The sequence below is a fragment of the Macadamia integrifolia genome, chromosome 12 (assembly GCF_013358625.1).
Source record: "Macadamia integrifolia cultivar HAES 741 chromosome 12, SCU_Mint_v3, whole genome shotgun sequence".
In the NCBI taxonomy this organism is placed as follows: domain Eukaryota; kingdom Viridiplantae; phylum Streptophyta; class Magnoliopsida; order Proteales; family Proteaceae; genus Macadamia; species Macadamia integrifolia.
In genome coordinates this window covers 26,267,406-26,282,382 of record NC_056568.1, presented here as the reverse complement: position 1 = coordinate 26,282,382, position 14,977 = coordinate 26,267,406, and the positions used below count along the sequence as shown (strand labels likewise).

Sequence of the window (14,977 nt, the reverse complement as noted above, 5' to 3'; positions counted from 1 at the left end):
TTCCTCATCACAACACTTTGCACAACATGATGCTTAACCTCAATGTGCTTGGTACGTTAATGAAAAACTGGATTACTAGCAATATAGATAGTAGCCTGATTATCATGTTACATGTCAATAGGTTTGGCATCAGGAAAACCAAGTTTCTGAATAAGAAGTTTTAACCACATTAATTCAGCCACTGTATGTGCCCTAGCCCTATACTCAGCCTCAGCACTCCGAGTCATTGTCATTTGTTTCTTACTCTGCCGTATTACAAGATTATCACCAACATACAGTACTGGTAGTTAATCTTTGATCATAATCAGCACCATTCTAATCAACATCAGAATAATGAAAAATATTAATATAATTGTGGCGTCCATGATTTCTTGCACATCCTTTAAATACCTCAAAATACGACACACTGCCTTACAATGAGTCTACTTGTGCCTTTCCATTAATTGACTAATAACACCAAAGCCAGACATTAATGAAAAGCATTAAGCCTTCGTTAGCAAAAACTAAGAAGTTCCACAGTGAAGAGCAGCTCCTCAGCCTCTTCCCAAGTGAAGACCAGCAGCTCTGCCATGCCTTCTGCTCTCAAGTAATACCAGCACGCCATAAGAGCGTTAAGCCTTCTAGCCATTTTCAGCCCTCTTCCAGCTCCCATGAGCGTGTGTTGCTCCACCCCTCTCCTTCTCTATAAATCCTTCATCTAGAATGTCCGGGGTTTGAATTCCTCCGCCAAGCACTCCGTCATTTGTTCTCGTCTTCTCTCTGCCTACTCTGCTTTCTGCTGTATTCTCGGAACCAGAGTCCTTGATTCCAATGCCTCCCAAATTGCTGCCTCAATCGCTCCTTCCCGGTCCTTTCTCTCTAATTAACTACTCTCACTCCCCTAATGGTTGCATTTGGGTCCTCTGGAATCCTTCCATCCTCCATGTCTCTATGATTTCCTGTACTTCCCAGTCCATCCACCTCTCCATCTCCAATCCCTCTGGAGCCAGCAACTTTTTCTTCGCCATTATCTATGCCTTGAATCCCGCCGTAGAGAGTCTTTCCTTGTGGTTGGATCTCCGTTCCTTTGCCTTCGTTACTGGTTCTCGCCCTTGGGGTTCTGTAGGAGAATTTAATGTTGCTCGGTTTGGCCATGAAAAAATGGGAGGCAACTTAATTGATTCTACCTCCATTGAAGCTTTCAATTTGTCTAGAGGATATTGACATGAATGATATCTGATAGTCTGGTGCCAAGCTTACTTGGCATAACTATCGCAACAATCATGATAGAGTTTCCAGTAAGCTTGACATGGTTCTTTTCAATGAAGCTTTGCTGTCCTCCTTCCCCTTCAAGGAATCTCTGACCATAGTCCCATCTCCCTTCATATTTGGCCGTTAATCTCCCATTGAGCTACTGAGGAACAACGGGAGATTAGATCTCATAGAGTTCGATTCCCGTTCTCAACCCACGACTAGTATGAACCCGAAGCTTCCTTCGTAACTCCTGAAACTCTTCGTAGTCGCTCCGTTCCATCTTTGGCCCAAGCATTTCAATTTCTTCAACATATCGTCCTCTCACCAAGACTTCCTCTCCATAGTCTGGGATACTTGGGCCATTCATGTCCAATCTTCTTCCTATCCCCTCCTTGCCTTTGCCAAGAAGCTTAGAAATGTCAAAATTGCTTCAAGTGTTGGAACTCCTCTTCCTTTGGGAACATCTCTACATGAGTCTCCATCTATAATGATAGGCTTGTGTCTATTCAATCCAGGCTTCAATTAGATCTCCATAACGCGGCCCTTGCTGAGGAAGAAAAAGCTATCTCCCTTGAGCTTTCCTCCCTCATTGCTCAAGAAGAGAGATTTCTCAAGCAGAAATCTAGAATTAAATGGCAGGAGCTTTGGGATTCCAACTCTACTTTCTTCCATAGGTCAATGAAATCCAGAGCTAATGTCAATTCCATTCCTTTTCTCATTTCTCGTGATGGTTCCATCCTCTCCAACCCTAATGATATCAAATCAGAAGGTGTCACCTATTTTTCTGAGCTCTTTCACCCTCCCCCTTCTCCGTCTTAGCCTCCCATCCCTCCCTGACCATCTTCTCCCCTCTTTTTGCTCCATCCCCTATAATCCAAAAATTCTGGCTGCCATCCACTCCTATAAAGCCAACAAAGCTCTTGGGCTTGATGGTAGCTTTGTTGGCTTTAACATGGGCTTCTTCTCTTCTTGTGAGATTTTTAGCTTGAACCTCTTCCCTGCCATCCGCAGCCTGTTCTTTAATCCAAATCAAATCAAAAGGATTAATCACACATTTCTTTGCCTCATCCCTAAAAAAGTAGGTGCCTTACTCCATGCATGGTTTCAGACCCATCTATCTCCTTTACAAGTTAATCGCTAAAATTTTGGCATCATCTTCAGTTAGTTATTGACTCCTTAGTCAGTGCAAACTAGTCGGCCTTTATTGTTGGAAGAATCATTGTTAACAACATTATCTTGTGCCATGAGATTCTCAGAGGGTTCAAGCGAAAAACTCATTCCCCTGCCACTCTTCTTAAGATTGATATTTACAAAGCCTTCGACTCCATCAAATGGGACTTCATCTCCAAAGTCCTGCTCCAAATGTCTTTCCCTCCCTCTTTTGTTCATTGGATCTATTCCTGCATCTCCTCCCCTCGCTTCTTTATTATTGACAATAAGAGCCCGGCCGGCTACTTTCTTTCCTTGGCTGGTATCAGACAAGGCCGTTCCCTCTCCCTCTTTCTCTTATCTTTGGCCCATGAAGTGCTGTCCAAATCTATTCAATCTTACGTTGACCTGCACCTCATCTCCCTCATCCCCAATGTAAATCCCTCATTCTTACCCATCTTGCCTTTGTCGATAACCTCATGATCCTCTTCAAGGCTGATCCTCTTTCCATCTCGACCATCATATCGTCCCTCCTCTTCAAAGGCCTCTTGGGCCTCCATATCAACCTCCTCAAATCTCGTATTTCCTCTCTGGTGTCCCTGATGCTTCCAAAGTCCACATTCTTGAGCTTACTGGCTTCTTGTTAGGCTCTCTTCTAGTTGAGTACCTTGGGCTGCCCCTCATCTTTTCTAGGCTGACTACCCACCACAGCACCCCCATGTTGGACCTCTTATGAAGAAAAGACTTCAACTTTGGAAAGACAAACTTCTCTCTTATGCTGGTCAGTTGGAGCTCACTAGATCTGTGCTCTAATCCATGTACCTTTACTCGTACATTGGAAAACCCTAAGAGTTTGTGGGGTATATTGGTTAACCAATTTGTTTAACAGGATTATGAACACAAAGAAGATGCCAGATGAATGGAGGAGAAGCATTGTAGTCCCGGTCTACAAAAATGAAGGTGATGCCCAAAGCTACAATAACTATAGAAGTGCAAAGCTAATGAGCCATACTATGAAACTTTGGGAGAAGGTTACTAAAGCCCGTCTGAGAAGAGAGGCGAATATCTCGGTGAACCAATTTGGCTTTATGTTTGGTAGATCCACGAAAAAAGCTATCTACTTATTGAGGAGACTCATGGAAAGATATAAATAGCAAGGAGGATCTCCATATGATCTTCATTGACCTGGAAAAATCCTATAACGGAGTCTCCAGAGATTTTTTTTCCAGCTTGTTCTAGTGAAGAGAGGGGTGTCAAGTAAATATATGGATGTAGTTAAAGATATGTATGAGGATGTGGTGACTAGTGTGAGATCTGTGGGAGGTCAGGGCACAAAATTCCCAATTATGTTTGGGTTGTATCAGTATTTTGCGCTTATCATGGATGAGCTAACCAAAAGCATTAAAGACGAGGTCCTATGGTGTATGCTGTTCGCCAGTGATATCATATTGGTGGATGAGACAAAGATAGGGATTAATGCCTAGTGAGAGTTATGGAGATCAACCTTGGGAACAAGAGTCTTTAAGATTTGTAGAATGGAGATGGAGTATATGATGTGTAATTTTAGTCACACTAAAATGGATTATAACATGGTGAAAATTGAGGAAAGAGAGATACCACAAAGCGACTCTTTTAGGTATCTAGGATCAATCATTAATAAAGAATATGACATAGAGGATGATGTTTCATTGAGAGTTAAAACGAGATGGACGAAGTGGAGAGGTGCGACCGGAGTACTATGTGACCAGTGTATCTCATTAAATCTTAAAGGATAGTTCTTTAGGACTGTTGTAACTTGTACGACCGGCTATGATGTATGGTGGTAGAATGTTAGGCAGTTAAGAAGTGTCATATTGTGAAGTTATGTGTAGCAAAGTTGAGGATGTTAAGATGGATGTGCAGAAAAACTAGAAAGAATAAAGTAAAGAATAAAAATTTTAGAGCTGATTTGGGAGTTGCCACGATCAATGATAAGCTCTGAGAAAATCGTTTGAGGTGGTATGGTCATGTTCAATGGAAGCCATGGGACGACCAAGTAAGGAGTGATATGAATCCAATTGAAAGAGCTAAAAGAGCTAGGGGCAACCCTAAAATGACCATAGGAGAAGTTGTGGGGAATGGCATGCATATTTTGGGTCTTGTCCCAAGTATGAACTTAAATAGAGCCCATTGGAGATTAAGGATCCATATAGCCGACCTCATTTAGCTAAGATTCTTCTAACTTGTTTGGCTATGTCTCTTTCCTCTTACTTTCATCTTCCATTCTTCATCTGTCTTTTTTTTTTTTCCACTTTTCATTTCTCATCTCATTTCCTATTTTCTTTTTCTCATCTCTTCACCCCCCCTTTTTTGTTTAGACATTGGTTTCCCTACTTTGTTCTGTTTGGATACATGTATCCGACCCCATCAAGTTGAAATAAGGCTGAGGTTGTTGTTGCTGTTGTTTTATAAAATTGTTTGAAAGTAGATAACAATTAAAGCGATTATTTAATAAATATAGCCTAGTCGTGCAAAAATGATTGTCTACAGAAGTAAGTAAACTAAGAAAAACTAGACTTACTCTTAATATGACATGATCCCCAAATATTGGAATGGACCAATGAAAATAAAATTGACTCCTAGAAATACCACAAGAGGCAAAAGTAGTGCGATGATACTTGCCAAGTTCACATGACTCAGTACTCAAGACAAGAAATAGATTGCAACTGAATCATTTGTTGAAGATTTGATTGTGACAAATGGCACACCCAATAATGCTAGTGTATAGAAGACACCACAAGAAGGAGCATATGCAGCAGTAGAGAAGCAAACACTGTTAAAGTAGGATAAACCAACCTTCTCATGGCCTCCACCAATTGTATTCCTTGGCTTCAGTTCCTGAAAGACACAATAAGATAGATAAAAAGTAATAGAACAATTTAGTGCCTTGGTAAATTGACTTGCAGAAAAAGATTTAAAAGCAATTGAGCACTTGAAGTACATAAGTTAATGAGAAGGAAGGAGGAGAAATCACACCATGACTAGAAACTTTGGTAGAAGATCCATAAGTGAGAATAACTTAAGATGGATGACAGGATTTCTGGAATGAAGAAAATGCATTTGACTTACCGGTCATATGAGATGAAGAATCTGAATCAATAATCCAAGTGGTGAGAGACGAGGAAGTGAGAAGCACAGCTGTATCTGAGTGGGCTAATGTAGCAGTGGATGACTCAACCTGTTGGGCACGTTTCAGTAATTGGTTGACCAGATTTTCACGAGATGCGAGAGCTGACTGAATAGAGGAGAGGGGTTGCGATTGAATTTTTCCTTTTTGGGTTGGGGGGGGGGAGTGTAGGGGCCCACCTCAGGAGCCCAATTGGACAAAAGAGAAAAGAGGGGATGGAAGGGTCGAGATGGAATTTGATTATTCGAAAGAGGGTGTCAGATTCGAAGGGGGTCGGGAGGCAGAGGAGGCACAGAGCATTGGATGGAGGAATGGGTTTGCAGGGGGCTTGCTGAAGGAACAGATGTATGAGGGAGAGACCATTCGATCGACCATGGGGAGGGAGGTTGCCAATCGAAGAAGTAACAATCACCTCAGAGCGATGGTCATAGGGACAGGCAGCATCGTTGCAGTCGACAGAGCTCTGCAGGACAGAGAAAGAATTGCGACCAGCGGTAGTGACAAGATGGACCGATGGTACGTTGGGGGTTTCGAGCTTCTCGACCTCGAGGAGATCCCGAGGCAGGTAAATCCAAAGCCTTTAAACAGGCATGTGGCAACTGGTATTCAATGGGCCTTGCATGGAATTGAAGAGCATGTGGCATTGCTGCCCACAGATGGCGCAAGGCCTTTAACATGCAAACCTCACTTACACCATTACTCATACACGCTAACATAAATTACACTGTTACACTTACATGGAATACAGTCTAAGGTCTTCCTCACTTCCACTTTCCTTTTCCAAGAGAGCAAGAAGGGGAGCTTGTTATCCAAATTAGCCTTGGATTTTCAGATGGTAGTTTTGATTTCACCGAAGTCGAAAATTGGTGTAGTCGCAGCATCAACAACAAAAACAGAGGTAGGAAAAGAACTCAAGAAAAAGAGATGGAAGATGAAGATGACATCTTTAGGATTTGTTACTTATATTCCCCTTTTTGGCTGCATTTGTTTTGATAGCGAACAGAGTCACAATCCAGGCACTGGGAAGTAATCCTCATCCCTGGCACTTGAGCGAGGGCTTGGCCGCTGTTAGTCTCACCTCCTCTTGCCCTTCCTGCTTTGACGGTTGCACTTTAGGCTTGCTGCAGCTCGACTACTGTAGCATCAGGGGTGGCGGATGACCGCTGCTATTTCCATTGAAGCTCTGATGTAGGAGGAAATTTAGACAACATGACTTCTTACAGGTGCTGTCCGAGTGGACAATATTGACTCACTAGGACCTAGGTTGGGACTGGGATTGGTGGGGCAGCACAATACAATGACCAGCATGCATATGTATTCGAAATAGAAATAATGCAACAGCCAATAATAATCTAGACAGAAAAGCAATTAAACTACATAAATCTCAAACGGGAAACATGGGGAAGGGAACAAGGCAACATACTACATGCTTTTCCTCAAGTCATTCAACTAATAAAGAGATCAACAGTATTTTAATCACGGAAAACTAAGTATGTGAACAGCAGCAGCAGGATGTAAACTCAGTAGGACAGAAATATGTGAGCAACAGTAACAGATTTTAAACTCAGCAGGGTATTTTTAAAGGATAATAGAAAATAATAATGGCTAGAAACAGAGAATATTTCAGATTTCAGTGTGGGGATAATGGGGAGGTAATACGGGGTCAATGGAAGTGGAATGGGGGGGGGGATTTACTTACCTTATCGCTGTCCGAATCTGAGGAGAAAGGAAGAAGCCAGTCTTCCCAAATCAGAGGTGCAGTTCACTTTAGATGGTGAAGAAAAATTCCAGCTTGTTGATGAAGAGTCCAGCAGAAGCCCAGGTGGAGTTTATTCGATGGAGATGATCTTCAACTATTATGAACACCAGCTGTAACAGTACAGCAACAACCGAGAGGGACAGAGACAGTGAAAGAGAGAGACGAGAGGAGAGACTAGCGAGAAAGAGAGGAGGGGCGAGGGTGAGAGACTTGAAGAGGGAGAGGGCAGCGAGAGAGACATCGTGGGGTGGGGGTTAGTGGCTGTTTTGCTTTCAATATTCTTTATTCATTAGGTTAAAATTGTGGCCAATGGCCTTACATAAATAAGGGGGAAATTACTAAAAGAAAAAAAAAAAAAAAAAGATTATCTTAGGAACAAATATTTCAGAAATAAAGAAACTTTCTAAAAAGAAAAATAGGATAGTATCTAGTTTCCTAATTATTCAAAACAACTAAATAAGAAGACATAATAAAGTAAACTACTAAAATAAAAAGAGATCTGGTGGGGGCCACAAAGATTGGCCGATTGGGAGGAGAGAGGATCGAACCCAGCGCTGGGAAGGCTGGTTTGATTCTCTCCCTTTCGCTCTTCTTTCTTCTTTCTTCCTTCTTCCTTCTTTATTCTTTCTTCTTTCTTCTTTCTTCTAGTTTTCCTCTGTGAGACTTTCCTCCAGCCAAATAGAATGCACATGAGGCTGGGTCTTGCGCCTACGCCATTGGTACACGTGGATGTCCCCATCAAGTTCCCCCCACTCTCTCTCCTCTTCCTCCCCACCATTCTTTCCTCCCTCTTTTTCTCGACGAGGTAGAAGTTATACTGTCGTTGAGATGGGATTTTTTCTCTAGTGGCAACAGAAAACTGCGAAGGTTTCGATAAAACAGAATCTTCCTTCCAACCTAAACATTCTAAACAATAAGAAAATACCAAGAAAACTGTACAAATTTTTGTACGGTTTTCTTTTCTTTCTTGACATCCTAACACAACCTTAGATCTTCAAATTTTCATCATTTCTCAAGTCCAATTTCTACATGTAATCAAGGATTTAAGTATCGGTATCAGTCGCCGTATCGGTCGGTCAAAATTAAGATACATATTGGAGGGTATCCTATCGGAGATACGCAAAAGATATGCACATAAATGGATAGGGAACACATTTTTATACACTTTTGCCTAAAAAAACAGTTAAAAAAAGCTATATATAACATGTAGAATGCATACATACTTAAGTAGAGGGTATTGTATTGATAGACAAATATATTTAGTTGAAAATGTTCAAAATGATGAGGTTTCTTACAGTTTTTTCTTTCCTCATTGCCATTGCCACTGTGATGAGTGCCATGAAGAGTGTCGTGGTGGTTCAAATCCTTGGCTAGGACCTTCTTCTTTAATAGGAGCAACTAAGATGATTTTCTGCCCTTGTCGAATATAAGCACAATAGTTACCCCAGTCGAAATAGTTATGGTAGTGGGTCTCCTATTCATTGTAGAATCTTCTGTACTGCCCAGGAGTGGCCAATGTTGGTCCTGCATAAGTCCCATATCCATAGCCCGAAGAAGCATCTGAAGATACATGGTGTCCATGTCCGGATGAGGAACCAACATGATCTTAACTTTTGTACTGCTCTAGATTGGCAAATGATTATCCTGCATAAGTCCCATATCCATAGCCTGAAGATACATCTGAAGATACATGGTATCCATGTTCGGATGAAGAACTAGCGGAATTTAAACTAATGCTCGACTCCATGCTACTCATCAATGCATCAGTAACACTCGGATTGTGGGATCTCCTAACCTTCCGACTATAAGACTTTGGTTGTGTGCGAGCACCATGATGACTATCTTGGGTTGCATGTGTAAATGCAGCCTCCTCTGTGAAATGTACTGGTACATAACTTTGGCCACCAGGCCCACCACCACCACCACCACCACCACCATCACCATCGTCATCATCATCATTATCATCATCATCATCATTACCATCATCATCATCATCAGCAGCACCATCCTTGCCTTGATCATCATCATCACTATCTGGTTGAGTTACACTATATGTAGCACCTGATCTCGTCCTCCTAATATCGCCATCATTGGAGCTATCATCATCCTCTTCCATAGCTGATATTGCTTGGGTTTCATCATCAACAATATTTTTAAAATCTTCATTTATATCTCTAATGAGGTCCTTTATAATGGGATCAAGTGTGGTTTCTCGTCGATTTTTAGATAATTTGTCCAACACTAAAACATTTTCAGTCTTCTCAATCCATCCCCTAACTGGATCTTCCTCATCGAGTATGTGGGTGATGTCAATTGGGTTGACATCAATATCATCCCCTGTTTTCTCCAATTCTAAATATTTCTTCTTCAATTTCATGTTGTAGCGCACATACACTAGCTTCTCCAGCTTCTCATAACTCAGACGATTCCACAGTTTGGTGTGTATCAATCTGTACGTACTCCAGTTACGTTCACAACCACTTGAGGATGCCGTGCATAATAATATTTTCATTGTGATTGGCCTCAAGTTTGGAGCGCTCCATCCATAGTTCATCAACGAATCAGCTGTACAAAGATAATTGCAACATTGGGAGATTGAAATAAATTTGAAATACAAGGATAGCTGATTAAGCGTGAATTACCAGGGCGTTGTGTTCCTCTAGCACGGATAGCTAAATGATCATCAAACCTTTGAGTGGCCTCTCGGAAGTACTTCACCTATACATGTATTAATATATTAATATGCCACTCAATGTATTAAATATTAATCAATGATTCAATATGTAAGTTTAGTAGACTACTAACCTCTTCAACTGCATCTTTGGCCGAATCAATATTAGGAGCTAACTTGTTGATAACATCCTTCAAAGATTCCATCAAATCTTTACTAAACCTTAAATTGTTCTTGTAGTGCAGATCCGGCTTCAAATAATAGGCTACACATTGACATTGTTACATATTACTTATTGTTAACAATTAAGTATATTAAATTACTAATAAAGTCACTTATAAATTTAATTGAGAAAATACCTGCCTGATGAAGGTCTTGAACCAAATTATTTTCCCATCGACGATTGATAATCTAAAAAAATGCCTTAAATGACTTTAGGTTCTCCTCTTCTATCTTTTGTTTGACAACTTCCATACAATGCACTATATTTTCCATCGTCTGTGCCTTATCACCATCAACTACTTTAAATATCACAAATAGTGGTTGCATAATCTTAGTAAATCGGTATATCCTTTCCCAAAACTTTGTTGAGGTGATTAGGTCTTGAATAGTTTTTTCAATTTCAGTGGTTGCATTTCTACTACTGAACCACTCATTAGAGGTGAATGACTTAACTAGCCCTTCCTTCTGTTTTTGAATACTATCAAGTGCAATATAATTTGTTGCAAACCTTGTAGCTGCGAGCCTCACCAAGTCACCTTTTGTGTACTTTCTGATCAATGCCAACACCCAGCTGTGATTGTAGATGAAGTTGGTGATCATCTTTGTATCAGAAACCAATGTCTGCACTTTGTTCATTTCACCAATGTCCTTGAACATCAAATCAATACAATGGGCTGCACAAGGTGTCCAGTATAAGGTGGGATACTTCACTATAAGTAAAGTGCCAGCCTTTTTGAAATTAGAGGCATTATCAGTCACAACCTGGACAACATTATCTGGCCCAACTTCCTGAACTTCATCCATTAATTTAAACAAATACATTGAGTCCTTGATATCTGAGGATGCGTTGAAAGATTTATGGAATATTGTTTTTCCATCACAATATATCAGAAAATTAATGATGGACATCCTCGTCGGTCCACTACACCCATCACACATGATGGTCACTCCATATTCAGGCCACTTGTATTTAAACTCTTCAATGTATTCATCCACCTCTTTCACAATAGCAATTAAGTATGACCCTGCAATTTCATGGGGTGTGGGTGGCTTCACATTTTTCCTACATGTCTGAATCTCCTTGACCATAGCCTTGAAGTACGATCTTTAGCTTTGTGAGGTGGAATCATAGAATTGTGGAACCACCTAGAGATTGCTTTCCCAATTTTCTTACCAATGTTTTTAGTTGGAAAGCCTCTTCAATCCTTTGTTGCCCTTCATTATGATGTTTATATGATGCATCTCTCATATCTCTAATTTTTGGCTCATTTTCCCCTTACCTTTACCACAGGAGGCAAATTTGTCAAACATGCCCTTTACAGTGTTTCTAATATCTACACTTGGACGACTTCTAGAGCTAGAACCTTGTTCATAAATCATCGGGTCACCACGCCTAGGTCCTACAGATTGACTTCTTCTCAGTTGTTCTGCTATCCATTGTTTTTCTTTTGCTTCCTCCCTTCAAATATGCATCGCTCGTGCAAGCTGTTGATCTTCATCCTCTGCCTCCATATCAAATCCTTCATAATCCACATGATCCCTTAGATTCTCAACCAATCTATCATCTTCTTCAACAATTTTTTTTACTTTATCTTTATTTCCCCTTAAGTGCTTCCTCATTGCTTTGCTTATTTCATCTGGGCAATTGGTACATTTGGCAACATTAGAAAATCCTTCAGCCAAATGTTGCTTATGTCTGGTAATTCCACCTCCTAGGTGGATAGTATCACAGTAATTGCATTTTGTACACAACCTATTGCCTCGTACTTTCTCGACTGTAGCCCATCCAATATCCCTAGACCGTTCTTTAGGCGCCATCTTCCTACAAAGATACATAATGAATCTTAATATGCATATTTATTGATTTAGTATTTAGTAAGTAATAGTATTTTTTTAGAAACTAAAATGAGATGCATCCCAAGAAAAAAAAAAGAGAATTTTTTGTATTTTTTCAAATTTACATAAACTTGAAATGCACACTTTTTTTGGAAAAAATTGTGCATCTAATTTCACATCATGGTCATTGGCCAAGTAAATTATAATTTTTTTAAAACTAAAATGAACTGAATTTTCTAAAAAAATTGTAGTTTTTGAGTGTTTTTCTTAATTTTTAATTAATTTTCGAAATTAAAAAAAATAAAAAATACAAAATATTTAGAAAAATTAAAATTTTTTTTATAGAAGTTGTAGATTAATTGTTTTTAAAGGACATATAAAAAATCAACATAGTGTGGACCAATATATTTGAGTAGATCTAAGAAATAAAAAAAAAATTTGAAACCTCACTTTTTTGGGGAAAAAATGTGGGTTTCATTTGACATCATGTATTTAGTAATTATAAGTTATGACATTATTTTTAAGAGTTGAATGAACTAAATTTTCTATTTTTTTTTTGTATTTTTTTAAATTAATTTCTGAATAAGAAAAATTAAGAAAATACATTTTTTTGAGAAAAATAAAAAATTTCCATGGAAGTTGTAGAACACTTGTTTTTACATAACATATAAAAATCTAAACGTTTTTAACCATTGAGCATGAGTAGATCTAAGAAATTTGAAAAAAATTGAAATCCTCATTTTCTTTTGAAAAAAGTGTGTGAATCCTTTTAAATCCAATGATTTCATGTAATAATGATGCACAAAATGTGATTCTAAGTATGATGAACCTTAGATTTGTGGAAAAAACTTGAAAATTGAAGGTTAAAGTTGAAAAAAGTGAGTAAAGATTCAAGAACTTACTATTCAAGACTTTCAACTTTAAAGTTCAAGGTTCTTCTTGGACTATGCTTTTCTCCTTGTTTGAACCATTCACTTCCACAATGTTTCCTTCAATCTACCATTTGAGTCTCCAAAAAGGTGTGTGAATTAAAGGGGAAGAAAGAAGAGAAATATAGAAAACTGTTGGTAAATGGTAAGAGAGTTTGAAGTGTTTGTTTCAAACAAAAAATGTACATTCCACACTTAAGTAGCCGTATTGTACCATATCAGTATGTATCGGTATAATACTGTGCGATACGTATTGATACTCACGAGTTTTTATGTTTTCAAAAGTACGTATTGTGGAGTATCGTACGTATCAGTACCGATACTGTACGACACGATATGATACTACCGATACACCGATACACAAAGAGGGTCTAAAAATTCCTTGTAGCATATCGGTATGTATCGTGCCAATGCCTACCAATACCGATACGTATCGGCCGATACGGCACGATACACACCGATACTTAAAACCATGCATGTAATGTTTTGGGAATTTGTTTGATGATTAATTTATCTACTGTTGGAATGATGTTTTCCTTTTTATATTGCCAGGAACCAACCCGGCCTGCTATCCCTATTCTTCTAGCTGTTGGTGCAGTTCACCAGCATCTAATTCAAAATGGCTTGCGGACGTCGGCTTCTATTGTTGCTGAAACTGCTCAGTGCTTCAGCACCCATCAGTTCGCTTGTTTAATTGGATATGGTGCCAGGTCTTTTTTTCTTCTTTCCTTATGTAAACTGGTTGCTGGTTTTGACTTTTACCCCATAGATTTGACCATTACTTGATGCATTTTATTTCTTTTATATTCATTAGGTGATAAACAAGAAAATTGTGGTTAGTGAGTGGTGAATCTTGGTTGTTTTCCTTCACTGTTCCCCCTTCTCTGTTAGATCATTCTGATATGTTCTCCTGCAGTATCGTGGACCTAGATCATGAGACAATTTATCTTGATTTTTTGTGCATTGCTCATGTTCTATTGGCATTCAGCGGAAAAAGGCCACTTTAGATATAAAAGAATGGATGAGGCATGAGACTGAATGTATTTTATTGATGAGCTGGTTGGGATATGAAGTGTATTTTTTCTTCCTTACTAGTGCATCTTTAGGCCTCTGTTGAACATGGCCATATGACGCAGATTCTTCACAAAAGTAGGTTTGTTTTATTAGGAGTAAGTCTATGATTGGGTTGTATATGTGTTGGGCCTTCGGTCCATGTTGTTTTGAGTGTAATGGGCCACTTTTATGGGTCTAAATTAGGGGTATTAAGGTTGCATACGGGATTAACTGGTTTGTTTCTTTTTACATTAGTTTCTTTTTAGTTGAGTTCAATTTAAATTGTTACTTTGTTATTTCTTAGGGGTTAAATTATTAGTTGAGTCATGTCATTAGTTTCCTTTTTAATTTTTTTCTATTTTCAGTTTTTAAAAACTTATGTAATAGGCAATCAATTGTGGTGTTTCCTATTTTGGAACCTTCCAATTGCTAGGCTGTATTCCCTCCCCCATTATCACTATTAATACAATGCACGGAGGCTCCCATAGCTGGATGATTTGAAGAAAAACAATTGTTGTAGCTGCTGCTACCTTCTCCAAGATTTGTCTTGTGTTTGATCAAGGTTAATGGAATTGGTGTTTGATCCAGTTGACTCTCTGCAGTGGGAAGCCCGAGGGGTCCTCTTCTAGTTTATTATCTTCTTTTCCAAGCTGTTTATGGATCCATTACTTCACCTCATTCAATCCAGGTACACAGAATTCACAGTTCAGCCCTGATTTCCATTAATTTCCTAATTTGTTCCTTGCTGCCTGAGACACTTCCAGCCATCTCATGTGGCTGAAACTTTGGCCGAACATCCCCTTCACTAGGCTGAAACTCAATGTTGGGCTGAATCTGACCATCACATCTGGAGTTACTCAAATGTCCTGAATCTTGTCCTGTAGTGAAATCTACTCAGATTAAAGTTGTGATTCTGAAATTGATAGAGAGGTCTGTTGTGCCTCTGATTTCTTTGACCT

At 39.3% G+C, this 14,977-nt stretch overlaps 1 protein-coding gene across 1 annotated transcript in view; it reads left to right on the top strand.

Moving 5' to 3' along the window:
* The window catches only part of LOC122057294 (ferredoxin-dependent glutamate synthase 1, chloroplastic/mitochondrial-like), a 77,878-nt gene that overhangs the window by 31,867 nt on the left and 31,034 nt on the right, over window positions 1–14,977 (top strand). The window contains exon 13 of the mRNA XM_042619347.1: window positions 13,518–13,675. Within this exon, the coding sequence (XP_042475281.1) occupies window positions 13,518–13,675 (158 nt within the window). The remainder of the gene's footprint in view (window positions 1–13,517; window positions 13,676–14,977) is intronic.